The sequence below is a fragment of the Vanessa atalanta genome, chromosome 7, assembly GCF_905147765.1.
Source record: "Vanessa atalanta chromosome 7, ilVanAtal1.2, whole genome shotgun sequence".
In the NCBI taxonomy this organism is placed as follows: domain Eukaryota; kingdom Metazoa; phylum Arthropoda; class Insecta; order Lepidoptera; family Nymphalidae; genus Vanessa; species Vanessa atalanta.
Genome location: NC_061877.1, coordinates 926,124 through 941,607, shown reverse-complemented (window position 1 = coordinate 941,607; position 15,484 = coordinate 926,124). Strand labels below are relative to the sequence as shown.

Genomic DNA, 15,484 nt, shown 5'->3' with positions numbered 1-15,484 from the left:
GTAATGGGGTTAGTTTCGTCTTCACTTGGTGCGGTTTCATATCAATTCAAAACGTGCAATTTTTGTTCATCTTACAACGCCATCTAGCGTCGAACAAAAGCACTTCTTAGCTTCTACCCAACCTAAATAGAATTATTCTACAATAAGAGAATTGTTCAACTAGTCCAGTGGATTTTTTGAATGATTACAAAACTGAACTCGAGTTCGCTGTATCTCACAATATTTTCAATAAGATTTCCCATAACAGTTACAGGCAACTATATGCTTTAACGCAATTTTTAATGGCGCCGGAGAGGTGTTTTATTCGATAAACTTTTTTTGTTAGAGTTTTTTTGCACGCTGGTGACGGTCATTTAAGGTCGCATACGCGGAATATTCATCGGAACTGTACTTAACTACATTTATTAATCCATGAAATATAACTACTTGAATTCAAGTTATTTATGTTACCCCTTTGTTAATGACTGGACTAAAAAAAAATTTTGAAATATTTGTAACTACATAATAACGTATCAATTTAATATAAAACCAATAAGCCAGTATCTTAGTAAATTTTAGCGAATAAAACTACAGAAAATGATAATTTTTTTTATTGTAAATAATAATGATTTAATCCAGTAGCAATTAGGAAGCCATAACTATTGAAAGGTATATCTTTTATAATCTACAAAAGGCCCTCTGGCGGTGACTTGAACACACTATACAGCTCCAGGACTCGCTTGTCCTTGCTGGTCTTAGCGTTGCGTATGTCGGTCCGGCGGTTGACGTGTACTTTGGCTCCCTCCACTCCCGACCAGGCCTTCGCGAGCGTGACCAGTTTACTCCAAGGCATCGTCCAGTCTCCTTGAAGGTACTGGTGACATATATTTATGTCATATGGTGTTGTGTGTGTGTTAATTATAATTATATGAGTAAAAAAAGGTAAATTAACAATTTTTACTTTAATTAATTAATTTACATGAGAGACATTAATTGCTAAGAATGAACGTTTATCGAAGTACCGAATGATAATAAATCTTATTTTTATTTCATATAGGTAGTCAAGCTGGAAAACGGGTCATCCGAAAGTCAATGTCCCATAGGTAGATTGAAAATGTCCAACATCGCGAATGCGCCAATAACTTTGGGAACTAATATGACCCTTGTGCGTGAAGTTAGATTGGCTCACACGATCTTCATAACGGAACACATAGAGTATTGCGAATGAATATACTCTGAGTGTATGGTACCTAACTAGACAGTATTGCGCAAAGCCTTACCACCAAGCAAATCGTTATAATCGTAATTACCTGATCAAACGGTCGTTTTCCAATATGAAACATTATGTACAGCAGAGGCGCCTTGTTCAATGATATTCCCGTATCAGATTGCTTCTGTAAGGCCAACTCCGTGAAAATCCTTTCTGAGTGCAATTGTAGATGTTCGTAGATCACCTAGATAAGATGTTATGTTTAAAAATAAAAACTAATTCATATTTTTATTTCTTCGAACGTTTCGATGTGGTATTTATCATTTGAATAATTCTTAGAGTTTTTTTTTTCTAAGTGAAAATATCCAAATGGTCCGCCTAACAGAACTAAAATAAAAATTTGTCATATGATTCTGTACAAGGTTAGTTAAATTATTAAAGAGTTGCGGTTATTGGAAATTCGACGTATTCCCTTTCAAAAGTCATAGGAGTAACTATATGCCGGATTCGCTTATTAAAAACTGATACATCGGGTAGCCGGTGATAAGGAAACCGACGCGAATAATCTTGCATTGGTTAGTTATCTATTAAACCTATTTGCGAGACACTCAAAGAGAGAATTTAAGTTTAGTTCGAATACGAATTTCCACCAGCGTTCTTTGTTTTTTTTTTTTCATTGTGGTTGTTTTGAAATAAGTTTCTGGTTGTTATACATTATTGGAGAGCTAAGAAAACGGTTATGTTTTTAAAATAATTCACAGGACAAGTTTCATAACGTTTTTTTTAGATCTTAAGGCTTTTTTGTGGAAAAGAAACTCAAAAAAATATTAAAATAATATCGTTTTCCGTCTCGCATTTTTAAATTTGGACCGATAATTATTGTTTTAATATTGGCAAATAACCATTGTTTAATCTTTTTTATAAATCAGAAGCAAGAAATGGAGATTTTAATTAATACTTTTTTTTTTAAATAAAGTTTCAAAGTTGCATTTTTTAATTATTTAAAAAAAAATCTAAAATACGTGTTAACTCAAAAATGGTTCACTTTTTCAAATAATCACCCGTATTATCTCCTAACGGGAATACGTAGAATTACCAATAACCCTGTATATTAACCCGCAAAATGTAATTGTATATGATCATTACTTTACGTAATTTGTTTTTAATTGGAAAGAGTGACTACTACGTTTCGTGCCAGTTCTTCTGTAGAATTAACATTCCGAACCGGTGGTAGCCTAATATTAAAATTTATCCTATGAAATGACGATTCAAAAGTTCTTTTAAGAGCATAATTATATACTAATAACAAAATATATATAGTTTACAAAAAGTAAACTCACTCTCAAGCTGTCCCTCCCCGCCGAGGTCATGAGTATCCGACTGGTCAGAGCCGCGGCGTCGCTCGCCCGCTCGGCATCCGACGCTGGCACGTTACCCTGTACAGTGTTACTTAGATGTGTGTAATCGTACAATATTTTGTATGTGTGGATTATATCTTGCAACTGTTTTTTACACATGAAATTTTGGACACACTATTAAAGTCAAAGTCAAAAACCTTTATTCAATATAGAAGTGTTTACACTTGCTTATTGATAGTCAATCTCGGACCTGACAAGAACCGGCGAAAGAAACTCAGCGGGATATTTTTTTTCCACTTTACATGTACAATAATAATTATATTTTAGTTATTTGAAACAGCCCGGAGGCGATCATTTCATTCACAAGGTGTGCAGTCAACTAAAAAGTCATTAGTTTTGTAATATCCTTTAGCACACAAACGCTCTTTAACGATTCTTTTGAATTTTATAATTTAATATATTAATAAGTATTCATAACAGGTACTAGCATTGTAATAAGTATAAACTACTCCTACACGCTCAATGGGCAGCCAAACAATGGGGCTTAAGATGATATAACTCTTGTACTTGTAGTTACACTTGCAATGCAAGGTAATAGAGCTATTGGTCCATCCAGATATCCAGTAGACCGTACAAAATTATATATTAAAAATGTCTTATTTAGCAAATACAACATGAGGAAACCTGCAGCGTGGAAGGGAATTCTAAAACATGTATATCCGGCTTGCAGAGGACCAACTTGGTGGGATATCACGAATACAATAACAGTGAACAAACCAAAATATATCAATACTAAAGGAAGACACAAAATACATTTATGCCCAATTTATTTACACACTAAACTACAACTTCTCTAAAGGCGAATCGATATTTAAAGTTGAAGGCTTATAAGTCTATTGATATACAATAAAAACGAACCTCTTCAAAGAACTCTGCGAATTCAGGAAAATCTTCAAGTCCGAAGTTTTCACTTAAGAAATAAGGCCTCTTTGTCTGAATAACCAAATTTTCTATTTCTGACGTGTGTTTATGGTCTTCGTCAATTGAACACAGGGCTTCCGCGATAGCAAGCGCTATGGAAGATGGTGAACTGTGACTACCGTCGAATGAGACCGAAGAAGATGTCACTGAAACATAATAAATAATGGTATATAATTGTCGCAAGGTTTTTTTTATGCCACAGGCAGGTTGACTGGCAAATGGGTCACCCGATGCTACATTGCCAAGAACCTCCTGCAAGAAATATGAACCATTCTTCCCATAACCAGTGTGCCACGAACCTTGGCAGATAAGGTGTTTCGTCCCTTATGCATGTAGTTATAATTTCTCACACGCGCTTCAAGCCGGACCACAACAATACCATGTGTAATAAACTTATAGTGAGTCAACTCCTTTGTTCTGCCGCTAAATATCAACTAAGCTATCACGACTTCTACTCGGTAAAATAATTCAAGGGTTGTCAGAAAAATATTTTCTTACTTAATACTGTAAAATATTATAACTATGTTATCATATATAAATTAAATCATAGACTTCTTCCGGACTGAATAGGTTCCCGTTTCATATGATTTAGGGACCTACGAGAAAAGAGCCCAATCATTCCTCAAAGGTAGGCAACGCACCGGCCACTTTCCGTCAGGTGAGTTATATATCTGCCTTATGCCACCATTATGAGTGTACTAGATTATTTAACACTTACCTACTTTTACGCAAAACTATAAGACTCTATATATGAATCTTTATTTGAATGAATCTTTATTAGACTTTATATATGACTTAACGTGTGTATGTAACAGAACTATTCTTCGGTAACTATTCTTATACCGCTCTGACGTCTGACAGTTCTTTGAATCATCTACATTTATATACTATAGTAATGGCTATAGTTACGGGCCTGTTACAAATTTCCTCTGTAAGCATAAAACTTACTCGTCCGATTGAAAGTCACAGTCCGTACTTGCTTCGACTTCGTGTTGTTTTGTCTGACATTCATATCATGAGCATCGCCATTGGAAACTAGAAATAAAGCGTACAACTTTAAACTTATTGATGACACCGCCATCTACCGACGCCGGAGCTGAATCTTGTTAAAGGGCAGCGACAGTGGCGCCATCTCGATTTATGCAAAACTCTCTTCAGTGAAAAGATTATATAAAGATTCTCATCATCATCAAGATCATCAAGGCATCTTAAGATTATATTCTATGGTAAATTAAATATGGTCAATTAGTTACTATACGTATTAATTTTGTCGGTAGGACTTACTTTACTTTATAATTTTATTGTACAACACACAGAGAAAATAAATAAATACAACATAAATCCAGCCTTAATAAAAGACGCTTACAATTGGCATCCTTATCGTTAATAGCGATCTCTTCCAGGCAAGTTAGAATACCTCATAGAATATTAGATGGGTGGTAATAGTGTTATGTATGTAAAGTACTTAGTGACAGTCAACTGATAGAAACTATAGCCTACTCCAATCAAAGGCGGAATTAAAATAAACCAAATTTAGATTTACTTTTTCTATGCGATTCGCCAATAGCTCAGCTATATTTTGGCACCGCAAACAATAGTACTTGGTTAATATATATTTATTAATAGTACAACACTGTTCCACTTAACTACTTATATTCACTTGAATTGTACTTCCAAAGATCCGATAACAGTTTCGTCGACTTTCAAAAGTCTTATCGAAACTCCAATTATTTTGCGTCATTCGATGTCAAATATAGTTTATACGGATTACGTCGTTTTCTGGTTGGCATAGACTATACGGATATAACTTAGATCCTAAGATTTCAAAGCATGGACTGGCTATCGAGGTAAAATTATATATGTACTATACTGTCATACCATTCTTCTCCTTGATCATTTCTATCTTGGCCCACTTCTGTAACTCCTCATACGTTATCGTCACCAACAATTGCAGTAATACTGACCCACCGACTGGATTCACCTTCGAAGGCAGGACACCTTCCAATATGGCCGCTGCGTTTATAAAACAACGGGGGATACAGTCTAGCATTCTTGATATGCACGTGAGACATAATGACATGGTCTGAAAAAAAAAAACAATTTAATAGGTATATAAAGTGGAGGGGGGTACGCGATTCTCACAAAACATCTCACCTGGTACATAGAGGCGCCCGTCAGTACCGCGTTAACGAGTATGGGTGGAACGAATTGCAAGGATGTGCCAACTACCGACAACAGACCTGCCAGCCATGGCGGTCTACGGTCACACCAGACCTGATGGCAAATTCACGTAATTTAACCGACTTCAAAGAAAGGAGGAGGCTCTCAATTCGATTGTTTATTTTATGTTTGTTAGCTCAGAACTCCGTCTCTTATGAACTGACTTGGAAAATTATTCTTCTGTTATAATTTCATATTATAAGCCACATAGACTAAATCATACTATACGTTATTTTATATACTATGATAATGAACAACTATCAATGCCTATTCAAATACAGCTGTTCGAATCGGCGATATATTATACATCAATAAAGCAACCAATTTGAAGATCAACCATATAAAGAGTTCTAATTTCATTTACTTTAAATATTTAAAATACATGTAGCGCCATCTAGCCATCGAAGTGTATCGCTGAACTACAATCACTGACTGAACTTTTATTCATCAATAAATATGTTGTATTTTTACTTAAATAAGCAAATAAATCTCTTTAGACTTTATATATCAAGTTACCCATGCGTTTGGTGCATCGCCACTATTGTTTAAATTGCCTTTATTTTTAATATACATATCAAAAACAAAAATCATACTCAACGAGAAAAGTTATTTAAAACCGTATTTGTAAAACGATAAAGTCGAGTATCGCACAAACCTGTCTTTTGTCCAAACAAGCAGCCCATTCTCGAGCCGAGATTTCCAAAGCGTAACAGAGCGTGGACTTTAATTCAGATTTACTTCCGATCGTCACCAACACGTTGGTCAGCGCGCCGACCGCGCGAGCGTATTCCTCGCCCGCTGGGAAATTCATAACTCGTTTTAAATTTAAATTTAGAACTTGTTTTTTAATCATGGGAGTTTTTTGATATTAATTGTAACCTTCAAAAAAGAGGAATGGGTAATTATGCTAAATTTCATGCTAATCGGATCTATTCACGAGGTGTGATGAGTCGGTCAGTCAGAATTTAACTTATATTATCTATATACTAGCGACCCGCTCCGGCTTCGTACGGGTGCAATGCTGATACTAAATATACTACAGAATGCCTTTATATACCTACAAAGCTGTGAAGCTTATTCAGTCAGTTCAATATTGATCTATATTAAATGCACAATGTATTTAAGGTACTTAATTGGACTAATGCTGTATCGCTCAAAATAACTTCGTAAATAAGCCATTTGCTCTCGTAAAAATTAAAGGATAATAAATGGTTATCCTAAGAAATACACTTATACCATCCCGGTCTTTTTTGTAGATCTTTTTAAGGTGTACAATACTTTAGTACATTATTTTATTTATTATTTTATCTATCTCGTAGGGTTTAGACAATGTTTGCGTTGTAAGTGCAAAAAAAATTGTGTTTTTACGACATCACATAAGGAATCTCTAAAAAATCTTATAGATTTTCAAAAAATTAAAGGATATCATTTCATACCATCATTATCGCCTTTGAATCTACAAAAACCATCAGCGGTACACAAAAATCCTTCACACTTCTCCTGGCAGCCGCTCACATTGTACCACAGGCCGTCGGCTGGCCAACGGGAATTATCCTTAGACATGTTACGCATCGCATCAATCAATAGAATACTGGATAAGTGACAATTTCGCATCATAAGCACCTACAACAAAAAAAAAACGAAACTATCACTTATGCGTTATCGAAGATTTATAGAGCTAACGGAAACATTAGCGTTAACGCAAACTAATACAGTTAGCGTTGGAAAGGCATTGTAAATTGAACGGCATGAATATCCTAAAATGTATGCCATACCGTCAATTTATGGACGCAAATCTGGCCAGACACGCTTCTTAATGGGAAACTAGTGTTATAATCCGGATTCATTGAATGCAAGTTACGTTTATTTTAGTGAATAGATGATAAGATCTTATACAAAAAAATAAATTTGCGTTCGGGAGAAGTGGTAACTTAAACTAATCTAAGTTGAACTATTTGATATTAAAACTGTGTAACTTGAGAAAAGATGATGTACTTTTAATGATTATAAAATATTTATTAGTATCATTATTGCCTGCCTGCCGCTGCCGCCTGCGTAAGAGTAAGGGAAGCCAGACAGACTGGCGCCGTAACGCGTTACGTAACGAAACGGTTTACCCTCCCATAAAAAGACATGACTTCAAAAATGTATCATTTTGGTCGTACTATATTTAAACATGGGAAATCACGCGACGTATTTAGGACCGAAAATAAATGAAAATCAAGTTCAGATATTTTAAATCTAACCGATATTGAAATAAAGGCGATTATTGTTAAAGGATTACATAGATTTATTGATCGTAACTTCTCGTAGACAATTCATTAATTTCAGAAACTAACCTTGACGACTAAAGCCCAAGACGGCTGCGGTTGCGCCAAAAGGACCATAAATTCCAACCCTAATGCAGTTTTTGTAGACAAATCCTGTGTAGTCTTCGCCGTCTTGTCGTTGAGCCCGTCAAACAGGTTCGGACTTACGAACGTGAACCAAGGATAAGCGGTATCTTTGGTGAGATTTGTTTCTTCTTCTGTAAATATCTGTAATATACACGGTTCGATAAACAAATAACCAAAATCCATTAAGATAATTTTACGAATAAAAAATTAAGGTAATATTTAAAAAACAAATGTGTACACCCGAGTGGGACGAAGTTGCTTTTGATATATATTTTATATTGATGACCTCCATGGTCGAGTGGTTCGATTCCCGGCCAAGTCGATGTAGAAAAAGTTCATTAGTTTACTATGTTGTCTTGGGTCTGGGTGTTTGAGGTACCATCATTACTTCTGATGTTCCATAACACAAGTGCTTTAGCTGCTTACATTGGAGTCAGAGTAATGTATGTGATGTTGTCCAATATTTATATTTATTATTTATTGAAAACAGACGTAATAAAATAAATTAACAACGTATGAGAAGAATTATTTGACAAAATTTAAATTTGTTTATTGGAAATATCTTAAAGTGGAAATAACGAATCCCTCTGAGTTATAGTCCAGTACAGTATTCCGAGTATAATAGTCCTAAAATATCTCATACGCAAATGGTTAGTCGTTGTAGTTGGCAGGCGTAGTCGAAATTCGGCCAAAATATGTATTAGACATCAGCCTTATGTGCCCCATTTACTAAACAATGCATTATTTAATTCTCAGCACAGTACAGTAAGTAAGGTGCATGTTTTGTTCCAAAAACCAAACTTTCGTATACATACATTAGGATAGATATATTCTAAGAAATGACGTTTTATTTTGTAATGCATATTTTTTTTTATGGCACTGGTTGGCGGACGAGCATATAGGCCACCTGATGGTAAGTGGTCACCACCGCCCATAGACAAAGGCGCTGTAAGAAATATTAACCATTCCTTACATCACCTATTCGCCATCAACCTTGGGAACTAAGATGAAATGTCCCTTGTGCCTGTGATTACACTGGCTCACTCACCTTTCTAACCGGAACACAACAATACAGAGTACTGTTATTTGCCGGTAGAATATCTGATGAGTGGGTGGTACCTACCCAGACGGGCTTGCACAAAGCCCTACCACCAAGTAATTACAGAATTGGCAAAACGACGACTACTAGTATACATACAATTTATATACCAGAAGTTACAGCAGAAGATACAAGAGAAAGTATTATTATATAATATTTTACATGAGTAACTGAGATAAGCGTGAATTAATTTTTCTGGTTAAGTATAAATAAATAAGAAGAACAAATCGAGCAGCTGTATCATACCTGGTGTAAAAAATGCAAATCCGAACCCCTGTATGCCATGCACTTGAACAATTCATTGCATTTCGCGTGAACGTCCCTCACGTCACGTGACTGCTTGGAAGATTCCAAGCCGGACAAGTCCGAGCCGTCCGAACATATCGCGGGCAACAGTTGCGCGACACAGAGAAGAATGTTCAGTATGTCGTTTATAAGGAGGGGCGTCGTCGCAGACGTCGTGTTCGTCTGTAAGACGCCGCGTTTATTAGCCGAGTCTTTTATTTAATATTTAAAAACTGCCACATGCCACATAACATGACTATTTACAAACAATTATTAAAGCAGTGTGGTGGAATATAACTTCTTCCATAGGAATGGGCTCTGTATCTCATGCGTTTGAAATTGAAATAGCCGAATTAATATCGATTTCGATTTTCGTACGTGTGATTATTATATAAATAATTTCGGTTATTGATTACCTGGCAATATCGGACTGTGAGTATTGTAAGAGTTTCATTCAACATGCCGGCAAATATTCTCTGTGCCATCTTCGGTGGAACCGTATCCCATAGATCTTTTTTGCTACCTGCAATTTATAAACAAACTATTAAAAGTTGAGCCGATATGGCCCAGTGGTTAGAACGCGTGCTTCTTAACCGATGATTACGGGTTCAAACCCAGGCAAGCACCACTGAATTTCAAGTGCTTAATTTGTGTTTATAATTCATCTCGTGCTCGGCGGTGAAGGAAAACATCGCGAGGAAACCTGCATGTGTCTAATTTCAACGCAATTCTGCCACATGTGTATTCCACGAACCCGCATTGGAGCAGCGTGGTGGAATATACTCCAAACCTTCTCCTCAAAGTGAGAGGAGGCCTTAGCCCAGCAGTGGTAAATTGACAGGCTGTTAATGTAAAAAAAACGTAATTAAAAGTTTGCGAATAGCTACTTTATATAAATCCATTAACATCTTCGAATGAGTTGAATTAGACCGATTTGTTCAAACCGATAATGTAAAATCGAAAATTTAATTGAGGAAAACCGACAAGAAACTCAGTATTTACGCCTTTGAGTAAAAGTGTTGCCATATGTATCACAGATTAAAAATACAACGTTTAATTTAATTATAAACAATGTTTATAATATAAATAACACTAATGAGGATCCGTCTTAATGAATGTATCTTTGGAACGAAGTTATTTTACTCGGCTTACAGAAGAATAAATTTGCAGCACTCGTCATGTAAGGAAAGGTGAGCCCCTCTGCCCCCTCATAGGCCCCCTCTAGGCGACCGTCTCTTTCTATTGTATACGGTTTAATGTAATATTATTTAAACTTATTTTTTTTGTTTTTTTCTAACTCCGTTCTAACCGGGCGTCTCAAGGCACTTATCGTTGTTATTTTTAAAATTCTTATTTGGAATTAGAACTGTGTTAAATGATCAGAGATTCAATACCTTGATCTTAAACTATAGATCTTACAAATGAATTACCGTTCATATACAACCACCATCCTTGAACCGACGGTGTACCAGATTCGTATACAGCATTAGACTGGTCGTCTATCGGTCTACCGCCTGAATCTTGCAGTATATACAGGGATAGAACGCGGTTGTGAAGATCGAGCACTCTTTCGCCCACAGCTTCCGACATTGTACTGTAGCGCTTGTAACAAGCCTAAAACAATTTATTGATTTTACAAAACCGATCACCTCGTTTTGAAGGCATTTTATACAGTTGTAATATCTAAGTGATCCTTAACGACATGGTGATAGGGCTGGGTTGATACCACCCATACCTCAGATAATCTACCGCCAAACAGCTGCGATACGCTTAGTATTATTGTGTTTTGGTTAGAAGGGTGAGTGGGCCAGTGTACAAGGGACATAACATATTTGCTAGTAAAGCTGATTTGACGCATTGGCGATGTCAGGATTGGTTAAAATATTTCTTATAGCGCCAATGTTTATGTTTGGTGCATGAATGGTTCACACACAATAATATTCACCAGTTTCAACTTATCCCTTTTTTGTATTGACCCTTATATTATAGCAGATAATGTCCGCCATATAACAATATCTAAGCACATAAAGTTTGTTACAAAAAAACATACCAATTATCAAAAAGAAACATACAAATTTCGTGTACGTTTAGTTACTATATTCAAGAAACTATTAGTTTTACTTACGCAATATAGGATTGTCTACGTAAAGTAAATCACAATCGGCTATATAAAAGGCTTCACCAATTTTAAATTCACGTGAATGTGAATGTAAACGGGGTTTAAAACATTCTAAATTTAGTGCGAAATTTTGGACTTTAAATATAATCATATTTTTACTTGTAATATTGAATGTCTTTCAGAATTGCCAGAGTCTTCAACGTGTTGGACGTAGCAAAAGAGAGTGTTCTTCAAGAGAGCTGCAGCTCCTAAAGTAGCCGTTAGTACTGGTAAGTCTGCATGATCGAGTGCTTCTTGGGCAAGGACATGAAGATGTTCTGAAAATAAATCATATAATACCTTCTAGAATTAAAAAAATATATGATGAAACGCGTTTCGGCCACAGCGACTATTCTAAAGGGTGATTAGCCAATTGCGTAGGACATATTATAATTTAAAAATACTGCGTTTAAACAGGCCCATCTTAATGCGGGCAGCAAAAAACAAGGCGCCGCGCCGTGTAATGGGTGGCGCTTTACAGAATTCGGTTAAATCTTGGAGCATTGGAATATTTTCCGTGCTTATAGTGCTTAAGATGGGGCCGTGCGTAAACATAAGTGCTATTTGTATTCCTTATTCTCATATTCCGATGGATAAGCAATTACAAGCACTCGGAGACAGTTAAGGTGCAGGCCCAAGAAACGGCACGAATGTTGAATGTTAACACTGTCAACTTTCTAACTTCAGCCTTCTATGAGGGTTTCTTGATACAAAAATGTTTTTTTTTTTTTATTGGATCCAGGGTTCGACCCTAGAGCTCAAGATTGGCAGGCTTATAAAACAACCAATAGACCAAAGACTATATTATAATTATCTATTTACAGATAATTATAATATAGTCTTTTCCAACCAAAAGAGGAGTATAAGATTTTAAATTAACATGGTTATTTTTATTACTAACAGTATTTAAAACGGGATATTTACCATGTTTGTTTATTATTATTTGGTGGAGCTCGATATTTCGACATTATCTACGAATGTCTTGTTCACGAGACTGACAGTGGTAGTGGTAACCAGTGTTTACACAGCAAACGTACGAGAAAGGAGGTAGTCCGATATGGACACTTCTAATGCCGTCAACATCTACTCGCAAACGTCATTTTCGTGAACAAGACATTCGTAGATAATGTCGAAATATCGAGTTCCACCAAATAATAATAAAAAACATGGTAAATACCCCGATTAAAATACTGTTAGTAACAAAAGAGGACTAACGCATAATTAACAACTTTGTCATTGAATTGACGTGGCATGTTTAAAAAAAATGGAGTTTTAAAAGTCGACTTTGTTATGGAACTTTGGTAATATAATAGCATTGTATTAAAAATAAACATTAACAATGTACTATTTATTGCACAATGTATTGCACAATATAGCGGAGCAAATTGCATGGAAGATGTAAATCTAAGATCACTTATATTTAATACTTCTTCAATTGAAAAAACAAAACTAGTAATGACTGAGGATTTTAGTTTGTCAAGCTTTAATAATAAAGAATTATAATAATACAATACAATACATTACATTTAAATATAAATCACTATAAAAGTAACAGAACAATAATAAAATAGACAGACAAACAGACCAAACACACACACACACACTCTAAACTGCGATAGTTAGTTAAGCTTAAATAATAATTAAAAAAAGTTACCCAGCAGAGCATCACTTGATTTAGTAGCTAATTGTGCAAATTTATCAGGATCTGATGTTTTGGCAACACCACCATCTTGTTTTTCATCATCTAATGTAACAAACATCCCCGAGCCATGCCTTAAAATGTTTAATTTTAATGTGTAGATTATTTTAATATTTATTCTAGAATTCAACAATTTTATCTGAATCACAGTGATACAAAAATTTAAGACGAATAAAATTTTTATATATTTAAATCTTTTGCATGTAACTGAACTCCACCTAAGCAGTTGGACTGATTACAATTTATTTATTTTAAGTGTAAATTTAAGTGGGTGCCTGAATTGTTTAGATTGGACCCGACACATCTCATTCGGAATGTAATTAAAAGATCTTACCCAAGCAAACTAAGGATGGGCAGCTCATTATATTTATTAATAAAATATTCATACTATTTAATCTCTGTTAAGGGTTTGTTTTTTGAATTTTGTTTGTTAGTAGTCATTAAAGCCTTTTTAAGTATATCTATTCATTTATAAAATTTTATAAATACGTACTGAAAGGCAATAGTGAATTCTTCTTCCAGCCATAATACAATTTTAACAGCAGCAAATGATGCACTCCTCGGGAAGTCTAACCTTCCTCCAACTACACTCCGACAAATGTTTTCAGATAACACTGTTTGATTTTTCTGTAAAACATTTATAAAACTATATATAATGTTGTCAGTCTCTATATATATATATAGAATTTAAAAGGTTGTTATTAAAAATGTTTACTGTATTTTTATTTTAAAGTACATTACCTGATAATATTCTAAGTCTCGTTGCAACAGGATAGGTATCCTGTCCATAATATTACCATCCTCTATTACTTCCATTTTGATTAAAAATAAATAAAACAAAAAATAAATTGAAACCTATTTATATAATTCCACAATTAAAATAATTTATACTAAAGCGTGACTGCACTTTCCAAAATCAGCATTGTCTACAATTTTTGATAGTTCGCTTTGTAAAAGTTGATGCAACGAGATTCCGTCATGTTTGTACAACCAGTATCCACCATTATCTAAAATGAGATCATATCTCTTAGGTCCAGATGTAGGTGAGCTCAGCCAGATTTGTTTGTTGGGTGATTGCCGATTTATAACATACGTTCCATAATTTGATCCTAAAGCTACCGTCAGTACACCATCCTGTAATATTATTATAGTTAATTGGATTTTGATAACAATTCAACAAACTTCAAGGAATTATGTAAGCAATATTATGTTAGTAAAGGAATAAATATAGATAAAAATTAAGAATGACTGAATTATTCTTACACTGAAAGTTACATCAGCTCCTTTTAAATTTGATGATTGATCTATCAACTCTTCGAAATATTCGGAAAGAGATTCCAATGTTTCAGTACATATTTTATCGTACACTACTGGGTTTAAGTTGTCCGATATTTGACTTTCTTGAGAACTTGAACTGAATAGCCGACTACATGGATTATTATAGTAATATAGCGATTGTAAAGTTTTTTTTATAGGATTGTTCTGTAAAGACGGCACCGCAGAACTATTGATTTTTCTTCGTGCCAGCCACCGACTGTTACGGAAAACGTTTCTTAACATGTTGGGTAACTACTGTTTTCTTTCCCAAGTTACGATGTTTTCGATTTTTTGAAAGAAGACCTATTGGTACTGACAGTGACAACGATATGTGACAGTGACATTTTAAAATTAGTCATTTTTTTATTTGATCGCTAGGGAATGGCAAAAGTAAATAACAAACAGCCACACTTGAAGATTTTTATGTCCAATGCGTTTTAACTTACACTTATAACACATTTTCAAGTTAATTCAGTACCCTCTTTCTACGTTTTTTATTATTCGCATAATTTAGATGTCTTACAAAATGTAGTTTTAGTGAAGCTTTTGTTTGTGAAGTGGATTTTTGAGAGTTTATGAAGAATTGATTCAATTGATTGTTAATTTTCCAAATTAATAACTTTAATCACGCATAACAAACATTAATGAACCTAAATAACCAGCGGTTTTTAATCAGGGTAAACTTGCATGTTTGGTGTTTACTATTCACCTCGTGCCGGACGTTGAAGGAAAATATTATGTGGAGACCTGCAAATTAAGCATAATATTTTTATAAGTTAATG

At 34.8% G+C, this 15,484-nt stretch overlaps 2 protein-coding genes across 3 annotated transcripts; both read right to left on the bottom strand.

Annotated features, from left to right (window-relative positions):
- Positions 1-626: 626 nt before the first annotated feature.
- LOC125065339 lies at positions 627-14,253 on the bottom strand. 2 transcript variants are annotated; one of them, XM_047672888.1, is made up of 17 exons: positions 14,127-14,253; positions 13,879-14,012; positions 13,341-13,459; positions 11,807-11,964; positions 10,959-11,142; positions 9,945-10,051; positions 9,490-9,711; positions 8,088-8,285; positions 7,185-7,371; positions 6,404-6,546; positions 5,683-5,802; positions 5,407-5,611; positions 4,477-4,563; positions 3,466-3,674; positions 2,530-2,625; positions 1,290-1,433; positions 627-853 (listed from the first exon to the last, which is right to left on the bottom strand). In XM_047672888.1, exons 1-17 carry the CDS (start codon positions 14,199-14,201, stop codon positions 665-667), a joined length of 2,577 nt encoding a protein of 858 aa, XP_047528844.1. In that variant the 5' UTR covers positions 14,202-14,253; the 3' UTR covers positions 627-664. The 2 variants fall into 2 exon arrangements, with proteins under 2 accessions (XP_047528844.1, XP_047528845.1); XM_047672889.1 differs by lacking the exons at positions 11,807-11,964; positions 13,341-13,459; positions 13,879-14,012; positions 14,127-14,253 and adding an exon at positions 11,654-11,713.
- Positions 14,230-15,013, bottom strand: LOC125065340 (frataxin homolog, mitochondrial). The gene is made up of 2 exons (XM_047672890.1): positions 14,649-15,013; positions 14,230-14,519 (listed from the first exon to the last, which is right to left on the bottom strand). Exons 1-2 carry the CDS (start codon positions 14,943-14,945, stop codon positions 14,271-14,273), a joined length of 546 nt encoding a protein of 181 aa, XP_047528846.1. The 5' UTR covers positions 14,946-15,013; the 3' UTR covers positions 14,230-14,270.
- Between the last annotated feature and the right edge of the window lie 471 nt (positions 15,014-15,484).